We start from the raw sequence: 24,814 nt of genomic DNA on the forward strand, positions 1-24,814 counted from the left end.
CACCCCAAGGTCGGCAACACAAGAGACCCCGTTCTCTTTAACGTATGGGTCCGAAACTGTGGTCCCAGCCGAGTTCATCACGCCGAACCCACGAATGCCCGCATACGCTGCCGAAGTTAATGAAGAAGAGCGGCGAGTTGATCTCGACCTCGTCGAAGAGAAGCGTGATATGGCAGCCGGCAAAGTTGCCCTTTATAAAAATATCTTAACTGGCAACTTCAACGCTCGGGTCAAACACCTACGGTTCAGTCCGGGAGACCTAGTGCTCCGGAAGAATTCGGTCAGCCGAGCTGAACCACAAGGAAAACTTAGCCCTAAGTGGGAGGGACCCTACCGGGTTGTTGAGTCCAGCCAAAACGGATATTGTAAATTAGCTTATCAGGATGGTTCTCGGGTGCCTCGAACGTGGCATGCTGAGAACCTTAGATTGTATTACCCTTAAAGGGTGCATGCTTTAAATTATAAGTTTGAGTTATTTCTCACTTATTCTCATTTCATCAAGCGAAAAATAAGGGGACAAGTAGCAGCAGATGGAAGAAATAAAGAGAAGAAAACTGAGTTCAATTAAAGAGGCAGAAATACAAAGTTATATTGAAGAGCAAAAAGAAGACCGAGGTCCGGAATGCTCCTAAGCATCCACGACCTCGGCATTTAGGTTTCTAAGGGTTCCCTGCTCCGGACCCTTCTCCACCCATAATTTCTCCTCCTACCCCGGCATCTTGCTGACCTTCAGCCTCTCCGCCGGCCTGGTCCCCTTCGAGATCATTGCCATCCAAGTCGATCTCATTAAGCCACTTGTTGAACTCGGCGCGGACCTCGGTTAGGTTACTTCCGGCTTTGATGCCTTCGGCCATGCGGTCACACAGCTCTTTGGCATTCTCGTTATAGTTCGGCGCATCTTGGAGAAATTCCAGCTGCTTAGAAGAGAGGAAAGGCGCCGCGTCGTTGACAGCTGTGGTGTACCCGAACATGAAGCTCGGCAGTGTCAGCTCGCTAAGGTCGCGATTGAAAGACTCCGACTTGCGGAAGGCTTCCAAGGCTGACACCCCGGCCATCTCTATTGCTTTCTTGGATGACTGCTCCTCTTGGGCTCTTCTCTCTTTTTCCTCACCGAGGGCAGTTATCAGGGAATTCTTTGTCACCTCGGCCCGGTCTCTATCTGCTTCGGCTTTATCTCGCTCCAGCTCGGTTGCCCTTAGTCTCTCTTCCAGTTCGGTAATTTTCTTCTGAAGCTCTTCTGGTGGCTCATATTTCTCCATTAAATTCCCGTAATGCTGAATCATCTCGGCGAAAAAGGCCGTGGTGGATGCCCAGGACACTGAGGCACTCTGCATTAGCTCGCCAGGGGTGAGCTTCCTGGCATAAGTGTTGTCTCGCGGCAGCACTGAATGCACAAGGAGCTGCTGTACGACCAGAGGGTTTTTGCGGCGGTCGTTGACATTGATGCTCCACTCCGGGCACCACTGTGCTCCGGAGTGCCTCTTGTCCTCCCCGACCTCTTGAGAAGGTACGTGGTGGAGGTTGAACAGTGAAGACCCCGTGACGGGGCGAGTTGGAAAAGTCGTCACACCCTGACCCCGGGGTGGAGAAGCTATAGTCACTCCTCGAATGGGGACCCCCTCCGGAATGGCTGAGGCTTGGGATCCACCAGGAGTGGCTGAGGTGCGTGAGCCCTCCCCCACAATCACCACGGGAGGTGTCCGGCTAGCCGTTGTCGCGGCAGTCTTCTTGGCCGGTCTGGTGGAGGGCTCGGCAGTTTCCTTGCGTTTCTTCGGTCTTTTGGCCACCTCGGCTGCCGTCCCGGACGTTATCAAGTCAGAAACCCTCGTCACTGCGAAGTACGAAAAGAGAGTTAGTTAGAATCATGGAAAAACAAACAGAGTAGGGAATGGAAAAGCACAAGGTTTCTTTAGCCTAGAGGAGAAGAAGACGGGGTGATCCGAGCTGATCAGAGCTCGGCTGAACCCGCCGTCAACAAGAACTGCCTCGGGAAAATCCCAGCAGTTGATCCTGAGGCCCGACCCCGTCAGTTTCTTGAAGTTGTCCTCCTCCAGTTTACCCGGAGAGGTCTCTTTGACCGGGGTGGGAGGCCTCCACCAGAACCCTCTAGGGAAGTCTTCAGCTGGGACGAAAATGAAGTTCCCCTTTCACTCCTTTATCGAAGTAGGGGCATCCACCACCAACTTCGGGATCTTGTTCCCGAAGTAAAACCATCCCTTTTCACTTCCGCTGTTTTTGAGCGAGTAACATCGGCGGAAGAGATTGGCGGTGGGTTCTATATCCTGATGTCGGCAGAGCAGTTGGAAGCCGACGAGAACGCGAATGGCGTTGGGGGTGAGTTGAGTGATTCTCATCCCCCAATACCTCAAGCAGTCCCTGAGGAATCTCGTAGTGGGCATTCTGAGCCCGGCCTCCAGTTGATCCACATAAATGGCCACCCTACCCCTTGGTAGCAGTGCGGCTGATTGATGTGGCCGAGGCGGATAGAGGCTGTAATTCCTCCTCCAGGGATACCGGCGAATCACCTCGGCTACCAGCGTCTGGTTCATGACGCTGCCAAACGTAGGCATCTGGCCGTAGTTGAGGGCTGATATATCCGGAGGGGTGGTCGGCTCTTGCACACCCTCATCCCTGGGAGCCTCGTTGCCGAGGTCGTCGTTATAAAGGACCTCAGCTTCAACCTCTATCTCCTCTTCTTCCTCTTGGAGTACCTCGGTCTGGTGAGACGCTCCGGCCTCCCCTTCCCCGGCCGCAGAAGCGGTCCTCTCCTCGGCAGTCCTCTCCTCGGACGGGTCGGGCCTCTCTGCCTCGGTGAAGTCAGGCCTCACCGTCTCTTTATGGATACGCGCTGTCCTAGCCATTACTAAAGAGGGAGAAGTGAACTTACTCAGAAGATGTGGTTCAAGGGATTGCCGAAGTGAAAAAACAGAGAAACAGAGCTTTGAGGTGATTTTTGATTTCCAGTAAAGAGTGAAACGGTAAAAAAGGGGACCCCTATTTATAGGCCAACAGGGGGAAGATGAAAAGGCGAAACTCTTGGAATTCTCGAGGGCACGACCTCTCTCCTCATTAATGAAAGTCCTATTCATCAGACCGTTTATTTCGCGTCTATCCATGGATTTGTTAATAAAGCTGACAGCCATCATTTCACCTCCTTCACAGTCCCATCCGCACAGTCCTGATGTGTACTTGATGTGTTCCGTGTCCTACACGCTTATCAGTCTCGGGAAGTAACAACCTCGGGAGGCAACGACTTCGCCCTTCCCAAGGCTTGGGGGGCTTAGTGAGGAGGGTATTTCCAGCTCGGATAGTGCCGGGGTTTCGCCCTGTAGCACTCCTGGATCCTCCACCTCGACAGGCCCTCGGGGGCCGTGACTTCGGCTCAGCTATCACCTCGGCCAAGGTCTTCTATCATAAGGCCGAGGTAAAGTATAGGGACCTGACCACCGAAGTTGTGGGACATGATCTCTGACACCTCTGACACTTCTGATAAAGCTGCCCTGACATGCGCCGCCAGACCCTGACAACTGTTCCGGCGCGCCTTTTCGCAGAAGCCCATCACATCTATTTGATGTTCTGCCCATGGCAGATCTCTAGGGACCCGGGCTAGTAGTCCCTCTTTCCTGTCCATCCTCTATAAATACCCAAGACTTCTATTGAAGATGGGGATGACCAATTTCCTGGTAAAAATCATATACTGATTCTCTCTATTAAATTATTTTTCCAATCCCGAACTAACTCAAGTTTCGGAGTTCTACCGGGGGATTCAGCCCCTTTCGTAACCTAAGCAGGTGATCCAGACCGTTGTGATCTCTTCAACTGTAGCACTGCCAGTTCACGGTTCACCCTAGCCGGTCCGAATTCACCACTTCAACACCAAAACAAAATTGCAGAACTCAGCTTCTACAAGGGCAGCTGCAAGTTGCCCATGACCCTGTATTTAACTTGCGTTTAGTGTGTTTACGGAAACTTTCTTTGTGCTTTTGGTGACTAAATTCACGCAAATAAACGAACAAAACCTTACATATGTCCTGTAAACAAAGCCAATCATGCACGATAATCGATTTTCTTATATGGTTAAAACTCATTATGCAACAAGCATGAAATGTACAAGTGCGCTGCCCTGACAACCCAATCCCCTTGTGTCTCCATTTCAGAGAAAAATTTTGTAGGAAGAAGCTTCTCTTTCATGCAATTCTTTTTGCCTGCAAATCTGACAACTCATTCATGACCTGACTCAATGAGCTCCTAGATGATCCACCCTCTTCCATAGCTTTGATGGCAATTTCACCAACTTCCTTCGCATTCTTCCTCACCTCTTTTCCAGACTCTTCTTCCATCAATTCTTTTACAGCCATTTTCAAAGTCTCCCATTTAACCAAACCATTCAAGGTCCCGTCACAAGTCTTCACCCCTATCCCAATCTTTATCTCCTCCACCACCATCTTTGCATTCAGTGGCTGCTCCGCCAACATTGGCCAAGCCAATATCGGAACTTTTGCACATATGCTCTCGATCACGGAGTTCCATCCACAGTGACTTAGAAATCCCTGAACACTTTTGTGATCAAGAATTTGTCTCTGATCAATCCACTCTTTTACTACTATTCCCCGGTCTTTGACTCTGTTTTCAAAACCATCACTCGAGTCTGACTGATCATTTCCTCTAACAATCCACAAAAAGTTCACTCCTGATTTCTCCAATGCGATTTTAACCTCCTCCAATTGCTCCTTAGATATCTCTGCCTGTGATCCAAACGAAATGTATAAAACAGGATTCTTCTGTGGTAGTTTTTCGTCTAGCCACTGAATCCACGAAGGTTTCTGGCCGGCTGATTTTGACGGCTGGGCAGCTAGGCAGAGAGGTCCAATTGACCATGCTCTGGGGACACATTTTTTGTTCCAATAGTTCAGGAAAATGGACTCAAGCTCGTAGAAGCTGTTGACGAGAAGGCCATAGCTATTCATTGTTGCTCTGCCATGCTCCAAGACAAGTTGGAAGTACTCAGTATCACGTTCTGGATAGGCAATTTTTGGGTCAAAGTCATTTCTTGTGAACTTGATCCATGGAAAATCATCCCCAGGAAAACTGATTTCTTCAGTGTCTGATTTTCCTCGTTGGAGCAGAGAAGTCGGGCCTACAACTTGAACCAAAGTCGTGGCATAAATGCCTGTACCATAGAAAACAAGCCTTGGGATACTGAACTTCTGGGCAGAGTCAAGTGTCCAATGTAGGAAGCCATCGGTTATCATGAATGTGAGGTTTGGGAGTGTGTTTAAGGTTTGTTCGAAGTGGGGTTTCATCAATTTGGTGGCTTTAAGAAAGGAAATAAATAGAGACATGGATGGAAGTTTATCGGTACTTTCAACGCCTGGTGGTATTCCGTCGATGTTCTAGGGGAAAGGGAGGATGACTGTGGAGATTTTGTTGTGGAAGTTAGAGAAGAAATTAGAGATGATGGAATGGTTTGCAGGGGTGGTTACAATTGTTATTACAGCGCCGTGGCGGTGGTGGAAGAGCTGAGCTAAGTGCAAGGATGGAATCATGTGGCCTTTGGACATGAATGGAAACAACAAAACATCAGGAGGAGGAGCCATTTCTCTGTTTCTTGCAAACACAATTGATTCTCTGTTCTCTCTTTGGTAGTAATTAAACTATGATCATGGTTACCAGAATCCAGGACTCTTGATTCAAGGTTTACACAATTTTATAATCTAACTAATGGAGTAAATAAAACCTCAGCTGGTGCTACTTAAGCGTCACAATAAATGAAGTTGACAACTCACAACAGGGGCTCAACATCTCCATCAACTCTCAAAGGAAGAAATAGAGTCCACGGACTTGATTGATTCAACAACTCGGATAAGGCTGCTGCTTTACCATCTAGCAATCTTTGTGATCAGGGACTAAAGGGAAGGGATTGGTTGGGCGGTTATAGGGACGGAGTGCAACTGAGACGTCTCATATTCGAGTTTTTCTACGGAAAAAAATCTTCATATTTTGGATTTCTTCGGGTATTCATTAGGCACTCGTTAACATATTTAAAATTTATCTAATCTATTTTATATATATATACACACACATACTATAATTATTATTCTTCCTTTTATTTATATATTTTTGCCTATTTAATCTTACCTGCCCTTCTTTATATTTATTTGTTCTAATTAATCTTGTATTTTTTATCTGAAATATGTCTTAAGAAGGGTTGTCCAAATAGATAGACTTTTTACATACTCATTTTTTTTCTCTCATTGATTATCAACATTAAAGAAAACTTGACTTTTCCGATCAAGAAGTTGCCAACTAAGATATTGCTTAGCGTGGACATTAGGGGAATGAATAAATATATGGTTGAGTCATTTTCGGTTAGGAGTTGCAAGGTATAATTATTGTGCTGTGAAAATTCCAACTTAAAACAAGGAAATTTAAAAATTGGCGTCATCAAATACCAACTACTATAAAGTAAATTACTCCATCATTTTTTTCCCTTAAAGAAACAAGCGAAATATATAAAACAAGATTTTTTTTTACTAGTACATATTTTTTCTTCAAACAAGAATTAGACGCGGAAAATAGTGCCCACCCTTTCTCAAGAGTCAAGATACATCCTCGTCGCAGTCTAAATTTGAGAAAGAAGACTGATCATTCCAGGTCGTGCTTGACAGTTGGCGACTAAGGGTTGAGCTTTAGGCATAGTCAGTCCAGGCCCCTCAGCTAAATCTACCATCTCCTCGCTGATTCTGCTCCAATCAAAGCACTGAATAATTGATCCCAAAGCAAATCCAACCATGCGCATGGCCAATCCCTCCCCAGGACAACCTCTTCTACCAGAACCAAATGGCATTAATTTGTAGCCATCTCTGGTCCCTTCAAGCCCTTCAAATCTTTCAGGCTTGAATTTTCTTGGATCCTCCCAATTCTTGGAATCATTTTGGATAGCCCACAAATTGACCATCAACATTGTCCCCCCAGGGACACGGTAACCCCCAACCACACATTCCTCGGAGGATTCGTGGGGAATTAATAAAGGCCCTGCTGGAAACATCCTCAATGTTTCACTAATTATGCACCGGAGATAGGGTAGATTAGCCACATCTGATTCATCTAATAAACGTTCTTTTCCTATGATTCTGTCAATTTCTGCTTGTGCCTTCTCCAAAGTTGATGGATTGTTCAGCATTAGTGACAATGCCCACTCCATAGTTCCCACTGATGTATCGGTACCTGCTGCTAGTAAAACCTGCAATACGAAAGTGGTCAATGGTGAAATGCACTTGGGAAAAGAAGAAGAAAGTGGTAAACGCTAGAATGAAGAGCATGATCAATGACATTTGCTTCTAAAGTCATCAACCAACTTTAGACATCGGTTGGCTAGACATCATACTTTCTTTCTTTTTTTTTTTCCAGGCGGAATGAAACACACACACACAAATAATGAAAGACACGGAGCAGGCATCAACAAACCGATCCAAACCAAAGGCAACCTAAGCGGGACCCACGTAGCACACACATCCAGCCAATTGGGACGGTGCACCCATGTAACTTAAGCTCAGGGTAAATACACACATCATACTTTCTTTCTGCTTCACTGTCAAATGCCAACACCGAAGAAAAGTAGGCCCCCCCGCCCAATACGTTGGGATCTACTCCTGTTCACACCATGCGGTCAACTCTATTCTTGGACTGTACCAGTGAATTTTTCTTATTCATCATAACTTATTGCACAATAATGAAAGCAATTCAATTACTATAAGACAACTGAAGTAATGTTATGCATTATACTCAAAGAAAGCAGATTTTGGCCATCTAGATTTAGTCACTTAATCTTCGAATTACTTTCAATTTCTATTAATTTGTCCTTAATCGAAGTTTGACATTTTCTAGGGAACATAGAAATGATAACAAATTAGGTACATTAATAAGAAGAAGAAGAGCCAGAAAGAAATTTATCAGAGTAACCATACCAGCATAAGGCTTCTAATGATTTCATCCTTGTAATACTCAGGTTCCTTCTGTTGCAGGGTCAACAAAACTTCAATCAGCGTTTTCTTCTTTTCCCCTGTTTCCCCTGCATCGCCGCCACCATTTTCTGCATCTTTTGCACTCCTAAATCCCTTGATCAACTCCTGCATGAATTGATCCCTATTCTCCTGCAAAACCCTCAAGGCCTTCTCCGTCTTTCCCACTTTTAACCACCTCAAAACCGGCAAGAAATCTCCCATATTCGAAGCTCCACCAATTCTCATCGTCTCCTCTACAATCTCCCTGAACCTCTTAGCCTCCTCAACTTCCCCAACATTCTCCCCATAGTACCTCTTCCCAGCAATCATCCTCATCATCACGTTCAACATCAGCTCAAAGAAAAGGGCCTTCATATCCACGCTTTTCTTGTTTTCTGAAGCTGAAAGCAGCCTTTTCAGCATCAATTTTACTTCATCAACACGTATCCCGTGAAGCGTTTGAAGCCTGTGGGAAGACAAGATCTCCAGTGAAGCTATCCGCCGTAGATTTCTCCAGTGATCCCCGTAGGACGTCCATGCCATTGAGGTATAATTGTATCCCAGATGTTTTCCAGCCAGCAGACGCGGGCGGTTGGCGAAAACGATGTCGTGCTTGTTGAGGCATTCTTCGGCTGCGGAAGGGGAGGAGACAAGGAGGACTGGGCGTGAGCCGAATTCCAGGAGGAGGACCGGGCCATGACGGTTGGAAATCTTGGCTAGGCCTCGGTGAAGAGGCTTCTTGATGAGGAGGAGGTGGCCGAGGACGGGGAGATTAAGGATGGGACTAGGTGGAAGGTTTCGGATTTTGTTGAGGAAGTGCTTGGTGAAGATGTATAATGCTAGGAAAAGTGGAAGGTAGAGACACAAGGCTTCCATGGATAGTTGCGGATTTCTTGCTGGTTTATTTGGGATTGAATGATGGATGGGGTTTAATTAATGAGAGTTAGTGGATTTATTGTTGGACTTGTGACTCTGAGTGGTCTTCATCTCGTTTTCTTGTAAGGTTGCAATTGACAGCCAGCCTATGAAACTTCCTATTAAAATGTGCAATTATAATCGTTGGCTAAATTCTATATACAAAGATGACTTTTGAGTTTGGGAGAGTGAATTTGTTATGAGTAGATTAAAACCATTACGAGCTATACTATACATAAGGGCAGCTCCAATGGGGGTGTAATCAGTAATGGGGAGCCATTACACCGCTGGAGCCGTGTCATGGAGATTACACGCATCACATGTATGATGCGTGTAATCCATTGAACGTGGGCCCTATGGCAACGATAAAATTTCAGCACAAAGCATATTTGGGATCAGACTTCGATCAACTTCGATCAGACTTGGTCGAGCATATTTGGGAACGATTCGAAGGCAATGACAATGAAAATTAGTATTCATTTTGTTATTATTTGTATTTTATTTGATTTAACTTATGTAATATTATGTTATGGAGTTCAACTAATTACATTCCGAATTATTAATTAAGTATGAATTATTATGATATCTTCGCATTTGAAGTATCAAATATTTGTTTAATTTCCTACATAATTATTTTTTAAAAAATAACAATATATTATTTTTGAAACATAGAAAAAGATATATTATTCAAACTTAAAAATTAATAATATCATTTTTAGAAAATAAAAAAATTCAAAATGTACAAAATTTAACGAAAGTTAGTACTTTATTTTTTAAAAATAACAAAATTAGTTTTAAAAATTACTTTATTTATTTATGGGATATGAGTTATGCATTATTAAAATAAATATTTGATTAATTGTGGACCCATGCTATTACACCTTGTGGAGTGTAATCCATTGTGAGTGAAAGTGTAATAAAAGAGGAGAAAGTGGAATGCTGACGTGGCATGTGGATTACACTCCACAAAGTGTAATAGCATTGTGGATGCTCTAATACAATCAGTGTGGCCCGGCCCCTCTTCTTCAAGAAAATTATGCTTCAAATCAAATTAAATAAGGCTAATGAGTTGAGATTTTTCTGTTTTTTTTTTTTTCGATACGATAACTTCCTATAGTATGGAGGAGGAATAGGACCTGAAGAGGTTCAAGAATAATTCGAAGAGGATTAAATCACCACCAGATCAGACGAATGCACTACACATCTGCATGAATTTTTTAAACAAGAATACATTTAATCGTGACAAATTAGTGCGAGCAAGACCCCACCAAAGTTTTTCTGTTTTCTTGTACAAATCTTCTTGGGTTCGGGCACGGGGAGCGGTGCATGGGTCGGAAAAGTGTAGGGTTGGAGGTTTTTACATTTCAATAGTGGCACTAAACCACTACTTAGCTTACCTGTCATCTACCCTTTTTTTTTTTCAAATATTGTACCCAGAGTTTGGAAGTGCGTTTTTTTTTCCTGCATAAAAATTAAAAATCTTCGGAGTAACAAAATCTTGCAGTTAAAAACTAGCAAATTTTCTACAAATCAAGAGAAATTAAAGCACAGAATCAATGCACAAGTTCACGACAGCAAAGCAGAACCAAATAATTGTCGTGGACCAATCGTGCTCGATCTATTTAATGAGATTCCAGTCCTCCAAGAAAAGTTGGCAACGAAATGAAGTCATATGGAACGGGGCCAAACAATGTGCTGCGCCTAACTCACTTAAGCTATGGACGACTGTTGCATGCTGAAAATTTTTGCACTAAAAGTGTTGCCGAACCACATGGTCAATCTATAGACAAGAACCCTAAATGGAGGTAAGTTCGGTTTTGCACATTACAGCAAATTACTACGTCCAATTTTACTGATTCGCGCAGCTGTGCTTTTGTCACGAGAATGGGAAACCAAAGGATAGATTAAAACTTAAAAGAGTAAATCTTATGTATACTAACGATGTATACACTATTACGGTTGGATATACGACACATATGCAAAATTTGAGTTTCAAATTTAAATTCAAATTATGTGTCATGCATCTAATAATGATAAAAGTGTATATACTGTCAGTGCATCAACTTTTTATCTCATACAGTATTTTTAAAAAAAATAATATATTTCAAATAATCTTAATGTTTGTTACTCTTCAAATTCATTTTCTTGAAAACTCAAACGCACCGAAAGCATCGTTAATTAAGCAATAAAAATAGGTAGCCATTTTTAAAAAATAAATAAATAAATAAATTCTCACGCTACAAAAGAATTTAGACGAAATGCACCGAAAAGGGCATATGAGACTTCTGGTCCTAACCGTGTGCGTGTGGCGTGAAGTGTGAAGCATATTTTGATTAGAAGCAACTGCCCCTCCAACTCCGGGGAATTTCTATACAGTACAAAATTTTTAAAAAAAAAGTTGACGAGATTACTTCGTCAATTAAGGCTGCGCGACATATCTTTCTTCTGGAAGATATTCAAGTGCTTTGCTTACCAGCATACCTGTGTCACTGGAGGATTCCAAGAACTCAACTTTCTACATATGGTGGTTGTATAAGAGGGGAAGGAGCAAATAAAAAAAAAAAAAAAAGATTTGGTTTCCATGCAAACAACCATTCTCTATCTACAGCATCGATCGGTTTGATATCAGGTATTCAGTCGACACTCGTTAATAAGAGTCTCAGGTATTAATTTTTTAAAAATAAGATAATTAATTTAAAAAATTGCTAAAATATACTAAGTTCAATAACTGTGATTGTACGTATTTATGCAATGAATTAGGAGTAACGTAAGTGTGTTAGATGGAAAAAAAATTTCTCTCATAGTGAACCTTATTGTTGAGGTTGTTGAAGGGCAAGGGAATTATTTTATTCTTTTTTTTTTTCTAGAAGGAAAACGAAAGTCTTGTAAGCTTATCAAGTTACGACTTCATTTGACCGGAGACTGAAGGTATTGATTCGGAAATTTTGGCCAAAATGAGAGACACATTTTCCATGGAAAAGTTCTTGTTGATTTATAAAAGGGGGCATTGACCGGCTAGCAATAGAAGTCAGTCAATCAACTAATGGATCCAAAACTTTGCGTAATTGGCTATTTTAACTTTCTTGAATTCCTTAGTCGTCCGTCACCACTCGCCCCCCGCTCCAAGTTTGTGGAAATCTTGAAGCAAGTCAATTTCTTTTCTTCGGGACCATATAGTTGTCCAATTCTGCAAGTTTCCTTGTGTCGCAATCCTCTGATTTATGAATAGATTCAATAATTAATCTGCTAATACATGAACTTGCGTATGATTTATTCATCACTTGATCGAATGATGAATAATTCCCAAATTGTGCAGTAGATTTATTCTAGATACTATTTCTTTCCAAGGCTTGTTTTTCTTTCTTTCGAGTGGTACTAAGAAGGTATAATTTAGTACCTTGAAAGTATTCCAACAGTTAAAAGAGTGGTGTTAATTTTACTTTTTCTTCACCATCTAAATGTCTTAGGGTTTATCAATTACTCCGTTTGGATTAGCTGTTTTTTGAGATATTTTTTGAAAATTTTACTGTAGCAGAGTTTTTAGAGTATATTTTGAAATATTTTTAGAAAATATTTTGAAATATTTAAGAGTAGTAGAGTTTTTAAAATATATTTTGGAATATTTTTTAAACATTAAAAAAATTTAGATTACTTTTTAGAGTACTTTTTTAAAAAATTTTAGTATTTGAAAAACTAGTATTTGAAAAAATGAAGGATTTCGAGGATTCTACTTTCTCATACGTTTTCACATTAATTTTGACCGTTAAAAAGTCTCTCAAATCACAATTGAGAAAGAAGTTCAACCATTTCTTGCCGTGGTTTACACTTTACCCAGTAATCCTTTAGCAAAAGTGAAATTAACATAGAAGTATGGGAGTGTCTAAATGTAGAAAGAGACGGTGAATATGATACGTACACTTATATAGAGTAATAGGTTGGGGTATACTAATGAATGCTTGTTGACCTTGGTCGATCAATCCTTGGTTTTGATGATTAACAAACCAAAATGTAGATTTGGTCTAATGTTTTTATGTGAGAAATTTGTTAGAATCAGGTTCAATGGTGTCAAGGAAAGAAAACCAAACCAAATGAAGAAGCAAAATCAGGTCACTTCATGGTCGGACGCGCCAAAAGGAAACTATTCGGACGTCGAAAGGATGAAAAGAACATCAAGAAGGAAACTCTGGTCGGACCGCTCGGAGGAAAGCACCCGGACGTCCGCGCGCAAGGGATCTCGGCAACGCCACGCCTCGGACGCACATCGATCGCATCGGACGTCCGAGAAATTTCGCAAAAGATTTTTGATGACTCTCTGCCTACGTCGGACGCAGGGTTCGGGACGTTCCGACAGGTGGTTCGGACGTCTGACAGGCACCTGTCGGACGTCCGACAAGGCCAACGGCTAGTTTTGGACAGCAATTAATATTTGACCGTTTGGAGAAGGAGGTCTTTTTGGAGCCATTTCTCACCTTCTATAAAAACCCCCCAAAAGCACAGATGAAGATCTAAAGACTTTTACCCAACACAATATACAAGACTTACAAGTGAGATTTGACAGGAGAAAGATTCTTTGTTGGTTGTATAACCGGGGTTGGGGGAAGTCGGGTTGTGAGGTTGCTCAAGTGAAGGTTATGTCTCTAGGAGAAGTAAAACCTTGGTGAAGGTGAACCTTGAAGTCCTTGGTCTCATTGTATAAATAGTTCTTAATTGGTGAAGTGATCTTCAAGTGTAGGTTGTTGAGGGTTAACTAGAATTGTTGTAAAACTCCTTGGTCACACAAAGTGTGTTTGGGGTGAGGAAGGAGTGAGCCTTCACTTGTACATCTTGGTTAGCATCGCCATCAATTGAAGAGGCTATTGATTTGATATTTGGTTTGCATTTCTTATCCTTTCTCTTTAATTAAGTTTTCTTTATTGTGCTTAAATTTGATATATCTTTGTGCATCATTGTGAAATTGTTTGTACTCATTGGGTTGCACCAGGCATTACAATTGGTATCAGAGCTTGGTCTCTTTTGATCAAGCTTAACCGCTTAGAGTAAAGATCATGGCAACCATAAAAGTTTCTTTTTTAGAAGGGCAATCTATTGATAGACCACCTATGTTTAATGGTTCTCATTTTAGCATGTGGAAACAAAGAATGATGATTTTCTTACAATCTGTTTACATTGAATTATGGTATGTGGTAGAAGATGGTCCTTATGAAGCTAGAATAGTTGACTCTATCACCAATTTGAGTAGATTAAAGACTAGACAAGAATTGAATGAAAAAGACAAGAAATACCTTTCTTTGAATGCCAAGGCCATGTGTATATTGTACAATGCATTAGATGTAAATGAATCTAGTAGGATTAAAGGTTGTAAATCAGCTAAAGATATTTGGGATAAATTGTGTGTATTTCATGAAGGTAATCAAGATATTAAAGAACAAAAGAAATCTTTACTTGTTTCTCAATATGAATTTTTCAAAATGCATCCTCTTGAAAATGTTGATAAGATGTGTAGTAGATTTTGTGACATTATTGAAGATCTTAAATTGCTTGGAAAAGAATATTCTTTGGGTGAGAAAAATAGAAAGATTTTGAATGCCTTGCCAAAAGAATGGGAAAACAAAATAAATGCTATAGAAGAGGCAAAGGATTTAAATTCTATGTCCATTGAATCTCTTGTGGATACCCTAACCTCTTATGAATTAAAGCTGGAATTCAAAGTGCAAGGGGAAGAAAATGCAAGAATGTGTAAGAGAGGCATAGCTTTTAAAGCATCTCAAGTGGGGGATAACCCATCCTTCATGGGTAATGAAATCATGGAAGTGGACAATGATATAACTCCTCACATCAAAAGTTTCAAGAAGATCTTCAACAAGAGATGTTCAAGAGGAGATTGCAAAATTACATGGGATGAATGCAATTCAAAAAGAGAAAAAGAAGAGTTGGCCCAAATAGCACTAATGGCCGTTGGAGAAGATGAGGTAAGTTCTTATCACTCTTCTTGTGATGAAGATAATGAAGATGATGATGTGAAAACTCTTATGATTAAAATGCATAAAAGTTTGAAAAAATCTTATGCTAAAAATAAAGATTTGAAAACAAAAATAAATGATTTGTTGGAAGAAAACTCCAAACTTTTTCAAGAAAACAAATGTTTGAGAATGGAAAATGATGATTTAAAAAATCAAAAAGGTGTTTTTGATTGCAAAAATAATTTGAAAAGGAAGTTGGAAGAGAAAACAAAGTTTTATGAAAAAATGTTGGAGGAACAAAATTTGTTAAAGAAAAGAATTAATGACTTGAACGAGTTTCTCCAAAATGAAAAACAAAAGTTTTCTCAAACAAAAGAAAGCAAATCTTTTCAAGGCACAAATAAGTTTGCTATGATAAGAAGTAAGAAAATTAGTTGCATTAAATCCACCTATGTGCAAAATACTTCTATCATGTGTCACTTTTGTTGCCAATTTGGACATATGCAAAATGATTGCTATGTAAAGAAAAATATGAGAAAAGGTATGAAATCCATGTGGATTGCTAGATCATGTTGTAATAACTCCCAAGGACCCTATTATGGTCTTGACTTGAAAAATAAAGGGGGAGTTTGCTTTTTGATTGATGCCAAAAGGGGGAGTAGGATTTATTGAAATTTCTTTGCATGTTGGCACTTTCTAAGGGGGAGCTTTATTTGATCTTATTTGATAAAAGAAATCTTCATTTTGTTTGTCATCATCAAAAAGGGGGAGATTGTTGACCTTGGTCGATCAATCCTTGGTTTTGATGATTAACAAACCAAAATGTAGATTTGGTCTAATGTTTTTATGTGAGAAATTTGTTAGAATCAGGTTCAATGGTGTCAAGGAAAGAAAACCAACAAAATGAAGAAGCAAAATCAGGTCACTCATGTCGGACGGCCAAAAGGAAACTATCGGACGTCCGAAAGGATGAAGAACATCAAGAAGGAAACTCTGTCGGACGCTCGTGAGGAAGCATCGGACGTCCGGAAGGATCGGACGCACGCCTCGGACGCACATCGATCGCATCGGACGTCCGAGAAATTTCGTAAAGATTTGATGACTCTCTGCCTACGTTCGGACGCAGGGTTCGGACGTCCGACAGGTGGTTCGGACGTCTGACAGGCACCTGTCGGACGTCCGACAGGCCAACGGCTAGTTTTGACAGCAATTAATATTTGACCGTTGGAGAGTCTTTTGGAGCCATTTCTCACCTTCTATAAAAACCCCAAAGCACAAGAAGACTAAAGACTTTTACCAACACAATATACAAGCTTACAAGTGAGATTTTTGAGTAGAAAGATTCTTTGTTGGTTGTATAAGGGGTTGGGGAAGTTGGGTTGTGAGGTTGCTCAAGTGAAGGTTATTCTCTAGGAGAAGTAAAACCTTGGTGAAGGTGAACCTATCACTTGAAGTGGTAAAACCTTGGTGAAGGTTGCCTCATTTGTATAAAATAGTTCTTAATTGGGTGAAGTGATCTTTCAAGTGTAGGTTGTTGAGGGTTAACTAGAATTGTTGTAAAACTCCTTGGCTCAACCAAAGTGTGTTTGGGGTGAGGAAGGAGTGAGCCTTCACTTGTACATCTTGGTTAGCATCGCCATCAATTGAAGAGGCTATTGATTTGATATTTGGTTTGCATTTCTTATCCTTTCTCTTTAATTAAGTTTTCTTTATTGTGCTTAAATTTGATATATCTTTGTGCATCATTGTGAATTTGTTTGTACTCATTGGGTTGCACCGGGCACTTACAATGTTTATTGCTTAATACACTGTTAGGAGACTCATCCAACCAATAAGATTTGCTGTCATTGGCAAGTACCACAGTAGAACTTAACTTTGTGAGTTAATAAGGAAAAATCGTTCAAGATGTTACTTGCATTTCGTTAAATAAATTTTTTTCTTATTTTTAAATTATTTTTTATTTCTTACAAATTAAGCCACTTATTGTCAATAAGTTCATATTTGTCGGGGCTAAGTTCTTTCGTCTAAGATATTACTGTCATGTCTCCGGTGCCTTTTGGTTAGTCTCGGGCCAAAGTAATGCAAAAGATTGTTAATTTACCTGGAAACTTTTGTGGGATGCTATTCAGAAACTCATTACTAAGGGGTCTTCATGAAAAATTTCATACCTAAGGATGATAGCAACTACACAAGCATCATCATCTACTTGCTATACTGATCAGCCAGCAATTTTATGAAAAGGTTTATGATATTTGACGGTTCAATTATCACTAGACTTCCTTTTTCATTTTAGTTTATACTCCTTCCGTCCTAATTATTTGGTTCTGTTTCAAAAATCAAACTTTTTAAAATAGTGGTTTGATTGTGATGTTTGTGCTTCTCTTTTCAATTTTATTCCTACAAATTCAACATTTGAATTTGAATGGTAACGTGTATATGATTAGAGAGATGAACTATGTTGAAGAGAGAAACTAAAATATATTTTGACTTTATTAACAGGACAAATATTTTGAGACATTCTAAAATAAAAAATAGAATACTTTCATTGGAACGAAGAGAGTATAAGAATTTTAAGGTAGGTAAGTTACTCGACATTTTCTAGTAAAAATATTTCACTGAAGCCAGACCGCCATGTTTTTCCTAGCAAGTCCTAAGATTTTCATTTCCTCACACGAAAACTGAATAATTACACTGTTTTGATGCACGCAGAATTGCATGGTTTAGCTAAAAGAGTTAGTGGTAGAAAGTTCATAATTTTATTTTGACGCACAGAAAATATATGGAGATGCCACTCTTTTCTGTCGCATGTTTCTTTCAGTACTACATAGTTGAAAATGATTTATTTTTCATGATTACTACTGATAAAATTAAAAAAAAAAAATTGAAGTAGTAAAGCACTCCAAAATATACTAGATTCATTAAAAGGGACATAACTCTTGCTTATATCCAAAGGCGAAATGGAATTTAATTTGAATTGCCAAAAAAAGGATTACAAGTTTATTGTGAAATTAACCAAGAACATGTATACATTTTCACATGAATTTGGGCTCTTCATTTTTTTGATACTTTGGCATTGCTAACTGGAGTAGCCCAAGTTTTTCTTCCTTAAATCTTATTACTGGTTATTCAAGTAAGTAGACACGTATCTTGTTGGTAAACTACACTAACTTCCCCTCTAGTTTCTACAAAAGTTGGGGTGAGCTCTTGATTTCAAATGAACATAGACCTCCCACATCATGAATTTCCATCTACTTAGTGTTTATGATAGATTTGACAAAACAGTTTTATCCTTTACCTTTTTTATTCATGTCCTGCATATTGAACAAATAAAAAACTGTAAAAAAAAAAAAGAAGAGTTTTAATTCTTTTCCAAAAGGAAGTAAAAGTGAAAAAAAAAAGAGAGAGAGTTTTATTCATGAACATTGAAGATCTAACATATTTGTGAGTCTTTTTTTTGTTGTTTTATTTTCACCTATCAAAATAAAAAGGTATGCATATGCATCTATTCCTACAATAAAACGTACTAAATTAAAATAAGGTGTCTCTAACCGTATTTTAAACTTTTAATCAAATCCTTTATTCCACATACAAGAAGGTATAGAATCACAAAAATAATGGCAAAACAAGCACACTTTGTTCACAATGTTGTCATCACTGCGATGGGTTTTTTTCTTAGAGGTACCAACTTCTGAAATCCCAATCACGATTGAGAAAGAAGTTTGACCATTTCTTGCCGTGGTTTACACTTGGCCATCAATTCTTTAGCCCTTGGCATGGTAAGCCCTGCCCCTTCAGTCATATCCACCAACTCTTCCCCAACTCTTTCCCACTCAAAACATTGAATAAGCAACCCCAATGTCAACCCCACAACGCTCATGGCCAAATTTTCGCCAGGACATCCCCTTCGGCCAAACCCAAATGGCATGAACACAAATCCATCTCTTTGCCCTTCCAAACTTATAAACCTCTCAGGCCTAAATTTTGTGGGTTCTTCCCAAACCTTGGGATCATTTTGCATTGCCCATAAGTTCACTAACAGCAATGTGCCACCGGGGATATTGTAGCCTCCAACACAACACTCTTGGGATGACACATGAGGCACCAGAATAGGGGCCACCGGGCAAATGCGCAGTGTTTCATTAATAATTGCATGAAGATAAGGCAGCTGACCCAAGTCCGAGTCATTGATAAGCCTTGATTGGCCAGCGTACGCGTCAATTTCTTGCTGGGCTTTCTTTAGAACTTGTGGATTGTTGAGCAGGAGGGAGAGTGACCATTCCATTGTTCCGGATGATGTGTCGGTTCCTGCTGATAACATTTGCTGTTGACAAAATTTGCATTATTTTCTGCTAGTCTAAAGCATGGATTAAAGGTGAATACTGCGCTACTCATTCGTTTTATCTTTACTTCTTCCTTTTTTCCTGCACGTCATGATTCAATAGTACAATGGGATTGAATTTTTTATACTATTATCTTGATTCTGTAAATAAGATAGAAATACAAATGAAGGGATAAGAGGAGGTGTATGATAATGTTAGAACATTTATCGTGAGCAACCCTCTTAGTATAAATAGTATTAGACGTAGATAGAATTATGGGATAATTTCAGAAACCTCCCCTGAGGTTTTTGACAATCTCACTGAGGTTTTCAAAATATCGGAAACCACCCCTAAAGCTAATTAGCTAGTAACAATCAGCCCAATTCAAATACAAAAATAATATAAAATTGGTATTAGAAGAGAGAAAACAATTTAATTCTGATAGAAGGCATATTTTGCACTATTATTCTATCCTAATTTTGGCTACTCATGATGCTAAGAATTGAGAATTTGCTCATATTTCATATTTGTGTCAATTGTAGGTGGTTGGTGTTAAAAGTGATCGCGCGAGAAAAATTTCCAAAAGACTCTTTGTTTCATGACGTGCCCACGCCAGAAAGTGAGGAGATATATCTAAAGCCGGACCCGCGAGCTTGGTGGCAGCAAAAAGTGAGCAATTAGGAGGTTGGGTCCACGTGAACCACGAGAGGCATGGGATTAAAACCCCAAAAAGAAAAGCTTTGCTCCTGACCTTTCGTGGATTTCTCCTGGCGCCGCTACAAAAGAGAGGAAAAAAGCCAGATTTACGTCTTAGTAATTAGATTAGCTTTTGCTTTTTAGGGTCCGTTTGTTTCGGGTGAAAATATTTTCCTAATTTCCAGTGTTTGGTTGCACAAAAGTTACTGAAAACATTTTCCTATGTAAAATATTTTCACTCATCTTATGGAAAACAACTTCCCTTCCAAACTTACTGAAGTTGTTTTCCGAAATGCATGCATTCCGCCTGTAGTATGTTCCAAACTTATTGAAAACATCTTGTAGTATGTTCTTTTTTTTTTGTGTAAACAGGAGGACTCGAACCCAAGACCTCTTCCTTACATTCCCTCCCCCGTACCACCCAACCCAAACCCAACCCTCCCCCTAGTATATTCAAAATAAAAAAAACCTCATCCTGCTCATCCTATGCTAGTAATTAATTATGTATAATAGGGACATTCTTTTCTAGAGAAACTTTCAACAGTGAGAGTGCAAGATATATGTCACAATAAGCATTGCATGTGATTGATATTTGACACTAAATGGCCAGCAATTTATTTATTGCTTAAGGAGATATTTTTATTCATATATACATTTCTCCAAAATTTTTTAAAGTTAAACAATGAGATAAATTTTCTTATTTGCATGGGAAGAAGTATGTAGTTATAATGTGTAGAAAGTAAAGATAGAGATAAAAGTGAAAATATTTCAAAAGTTAAACAAACACCAGAAAAATGAAGTAAGAAAATATTTTCAATAAGCTAACTAAACACCCGAAAATAATGAAAGGGAAATGATTTTCATGGAAAATTACTTTCACGGAAAATATTTTCCCAAGGAAAACATTTTACTTCTAACCAAACAGACCCTTAGTGTCAGACGTTTTCTTTTCCTTTTTTTCTCTTCGGCAGCAATTAAGAAGCCATAATCACGCGACCTTCATAGTTGTAGCTTTTGTCTCTTCCTATTAGACAATTTCTTACGGGCGGCTTGGCTCTTGTCTTTTGGCAGCCGACTTTCTCTAGTGCTTTACTTTTACTTTCTTGCTCCAGTACAAACACAGAGACCAAGAGATACTTAAGCCCTTTTATTCGTTTTCCTCGTTGTTTCATCTTTCCCAATTTTTCGGGAATTAATTGAATGGTTTCAATTAAATCACGCGAGATGGATATGATAAGGAGCGGCTAGATTTCTCCTCTACCCGAAGGTCGACGCGAAAGCACGGTCCATAATATCTGTAACATCTAATCGAATTTTCATTATTTCTTCCAACTTATTGCTATTCGTACGTTTCTTGAATTAATTGTTTATGAGTATTTTATTAATTGGATATCAATGGTCGGGTATTTGATTTAACATAATAGCCTACTGCCACGTTAATTAAATTGAATCCGTAATTATTCGTTTAGTTGACAACTAGTAACAACCACCATAATTGGCTTTATGTTGGAGAAACGTAAGATCTGATTTAAATAAACCCTCTTAGCGTGCTTATTGATCAGGGTTGGGTTCTTCTAGTTTTAATCCAATTGGATAATTAAATTCTTACGGTCGTACCTAGAGTTATTTTCTGGTTAGAGAAACAGTCAATGGTCGTACCTTGACTGTCGAAAAAGTAAGGAATAACTGGTTGTCAAAGCTTGTTGATAGCTATAACCAACCTAATGACAGATGAATGAAATATCTTTGTATCGATGATCATTTAATTGGACCGTGCCTGAGCAGTTAATCCTTTGGGTAGAATTTTATTAATTGCTATTTTTACTAAATTGTTGTTGAGTTAGCTCTTGAATTTTATTTATTTTATTTTTAGTTTCATCCCATTAATTGTCCCTCTCTTTTATTCTATTGACTTGGAAGGAAACAACTTCCTACCCGTTCCTTGTGGAATCGACCCTACTTGCCATTGTATGCAAACTTAGTATTTTTATAGACAATTCTGGTATATCGGATCAAGCAAACTCTTTGAGAAACATGGTGAATCAAGTAACCCATTGCTCACCTAGGGTCCTGCTCCAGTACTTGAATTCGTTCTATAATTAATTGTGGTGGTAATTAGGACTTTTTAGTAATTATTATTGCACAAGTTCGGCACCTGTCAAATTCCATAACTACCCTCAAGTTTTGCATTAGATAGTTAATTTCTACGAACAATATATATCTATTTTAACTTTATCAAATTTTGAGACGGTGTAATTGTTACCGTATTCATAGAGCGTAAACAAAATATCAATTTACTAACTCTACAACAAGTTTAGCAACTCAAAATCTTATCTACATATTGCATGTGTAATATCATACTATTACATCTATTATAACACATCAATTGCATAATCTCCTACAAGAGAAACAAAGCATGTGAATCCTACTACAACCAACATTTCGATTTGAAAAAAAAACCCATTTGTTGAATAATCACAAACAAGAAAAAAAAAATTATCATAATTAAAAGGTTTTTCAATTTAGTAGTGTATAACCAACAATCTTTATGTATATTTCATACAACACCAGTACCTAATTTTGATGAAAATAAAAGTAACAATTAGGATAAAAAAGAAAAAACACTATAATTAAATACCAATCATCAAATGGAGCAGATCATATAGAACATAATACAAACTACATAACGTCATATTTTCTTTTTTTTTGTTTGATCCAAACTATTCTTTTTCACTTGTAGTGTCACTATTAAGCATGACCATCAAGAATTACCTTAACAACTGCAATCAAATAATAAAAATTTCCAAAATTTAATAGCAGAAAAATCTTAGAGGCTGATCTTGAAATTTTCACAATTACCAAAATTTTGAGAAAATTTTAAGAGCAAATCTCCTTTTCAAATCTCCTAAATCCTTAGATATACCTAAAGAAGCTCTATTTCTCTTATTCCACAAAAAACACTAAAGTTTGAATCATTGCTTCTACTCGCATACATCAATTATCAATCATAGAAAGGTGCCTATATATGGCCCCCTTTTTGTAATGGCATGTTAGAAATTTTTTAAAAAAACTTATAAATTGTCATCATTTCTGTTAAATCTAGTTAATAACAGTTTAACTAATCATGTGAACATAATTGGGAAATACCTCTTAAGTTGTATGGGTAATTAAGTCATTCCTCCATGATTGATGTGACAATTGGACCCCAATGACCTAATAGGGGAGGTTTATGATATTTTAGAAACCTCGGAGTAGGGCAGTGAAACTGTTAGAAATCTCAGGGAGGTTTCTGAAACTATCCCTAGAATTATTACGTGTAGGAAACATAGCATTACAGCACAATAAAAAATGCAAGGCAACACGGAGATGGTACTAGTGCAATCAAACTAGCTTTGACTTAGATTTTCAGACTCAATCCTTCATGGGACTGATCCCAGACAAAGATCAGAATTTCTGTATGCTTAACAGACGGATGGATTAAGATATCGAGAGGATTAAATAGTTACTTACCACAATCATGCCTTTGACGATCTCATCTGTGTAGTATTCGGACTCGGTCTGTTGGAGGGACAAGAGAACGTCTATCATTGTTTTGTTGCCCTTCTCACTGTCGGAACTCCTCACGGTTCTTCTGTGTTCTTCAATCAAATCTTGCAAGAATTGATCCCTCTTCGCCTGCAAAGTCTTCAGCTTGGTTTCAAGCTTCTGCTGCCCAAAAAACTTCAATAATGGAATATAATCTGCTATGTTTGTCGCCCCACTGAGTTGAAAAGTCTCTTTAACTATCTCTTTGAACCTTGCGGCTTCCTCCTTGTTCTGGGCATCATTGCCGTAGTATCGCTTTCCTGCAATCATCCTCATCATGATGTTAAGTGTCAGCCCAAAGAAGGCCGATTTCATCTCAACCGTGCTAGAGTCACTAGCTTTAGAGGCCTTTACAAGGTACTTGATCAATGAATGGACCTCGTTAACACGGATGCTCGTGTAAGCTTGAATTCGGGTAGCAGATAAGATCTCCAGAGTAGCTATTCTTCTCAAGTTGCGCCAGTGTTGGCCATATGAGACCCATCCCAGAGTTGTATAGTTGTAGCCAAGGTGTTTTCCGGCGAGAAATCTTGGCCGATTAGCGAAGATTATGTCATTCTTGGTGAAGCATTCTTCTGCAGCTGAGGGTGAAGATACAAGCAGGACAGGCCGAGAACCAAAATGAAGAAACTGTATTGGACCATATTTATCGGAGATCTTAGCTAGTCCTCGGTGGAGTGGTTTCTGGATGAGATGAAGATGGCCAATTATGGGTAAGGAAAGAGGTGGACTTGGTGGGAGATTCCGGAACTTTTTGATGATTTGATTGGTAAGTAAATACAGGAAGGGAAAAAGCAGGAGGTAGCAGTATGAAGCATCCATAGAGATCGAGGTTAAATCCAAAGTGTTGGAATGATACTTATGCCGTATGCCTATTTTATCTAGTAATTCATTATTGTTATTTCAAGAATGTATCAGTAATCAAGATTCAAAACTCCTTTGACGTAAGGGATACGGCCCTCTCATTCTTGAATATTAGTATCTTATCTGTCAATGATCTGCTACTGATACCCATCCTTTACTGCCTCCTTGCTTTGCTTATATTTTTCTCCTTTCTTGGAGTAGCGTCGTATATAACCGGCTTGTAGCTTTGACCAGCTTACATTACAATGGAATCAGGACGGCACGGGCTTTTTCACATCCTTGAGCTGCAAAAATTATGGACCAAGTGAAGGTAAAATATAAAAAGTAGTGGTAAGCCAACGTGGTACGCACGCACTACAGTGGGAAATCCTCTGTTTTCCTCGTACACTCGATTCCCCAGTGGTGCAGGTGGCAAAGAACATTCCCAAAACACCAGGATCACAACTCAGAAAGAAGGTTTACCATTTCTGGG

At 39.3% G+C, this 24,814-nt stretch overlaps 2 protein-coding genes and 1 pseudogene across 2 annotated transcripts; all 3 read right to left on the minus strand.

The window, feature by feature from the left end:
• Nucleotides 1–4,171: 4,171 nt before the first annotated feature.
• On the minus strand, nucleotides 4,172–5,597 carry LOC113758632 (annotated as a pseudogene).
• An 864-nt stretch (nucleotides 5,598–6,461) lies between these two features.
• LOC113758635 (cytochrome P450 81F3-like) lies at nucleotides 6,462–8,923 on the minus strand. The gene is made up of 2 exons (XM_027301402.1): nucleotides 7,968–8,923; nucleotides 6,462–7,243 (listed from the first exon to the last, which is right to left on the minus strand). The coding sequence occupies exons 1-2, from the start codon at nucleotides 8,877–8,879 to the stop codon at nucleotides 6,623–6,625; spliced, it is 1,533 nt and encodes a 510-aa protein (XP_027157203.1). The 5' UTR covers nucleotides 8,880–8,923; the 3' UTR covers nucleotides 6,462–6,622.
• Nucleotides 8,924–18,464: 9,541 nt separating this feature from the next.
• On the minus strand, nucleotides 18,465–24,474 carry LOC113758638 (isoflavone 2'-hydroxylase-like). Its single transcript, XM_027301403.1, has 2 exons — nucleotides 23,404–24,474; nucleotides 18,465–19,199 (listed from the first exon to the last, which is right to left on the minus strand). The coding sequence occupies exons 1-2, from the start codon at nucleotides 24,298–24,300 to the stop codon at nucleotides 18,579–18,581; spliced, it is 1,518 nt and encodes a 505-aa protein (XP_027157204.1). The 5' UTR covers nucleotides 24,301–24,474; the 3' UTR covers nucleotides 18,465–18,578.
• Between the last annotated feature and the right edge of the window lie 340 nt (nucleotides 24,475–24,814).

Source organism: Coffea eugenioides, unplaced genomic scaffold (assembly GCF_003713205.1).
Source record: "Coffea eugenioides isolate CCC68of unplaced genomic scaffold, Ceug_1.0 ScVebR1_614;HRSCAF=1319, whole genome shotgun sequence".
In the NCBI taxonomy this organism is placed as follows: Eukaryota; Viridiplantae; Streptophyta; class Magnoliopsida; order Gentianales; family Rubiaceae; genus Coffea; species Coffea eugenioides.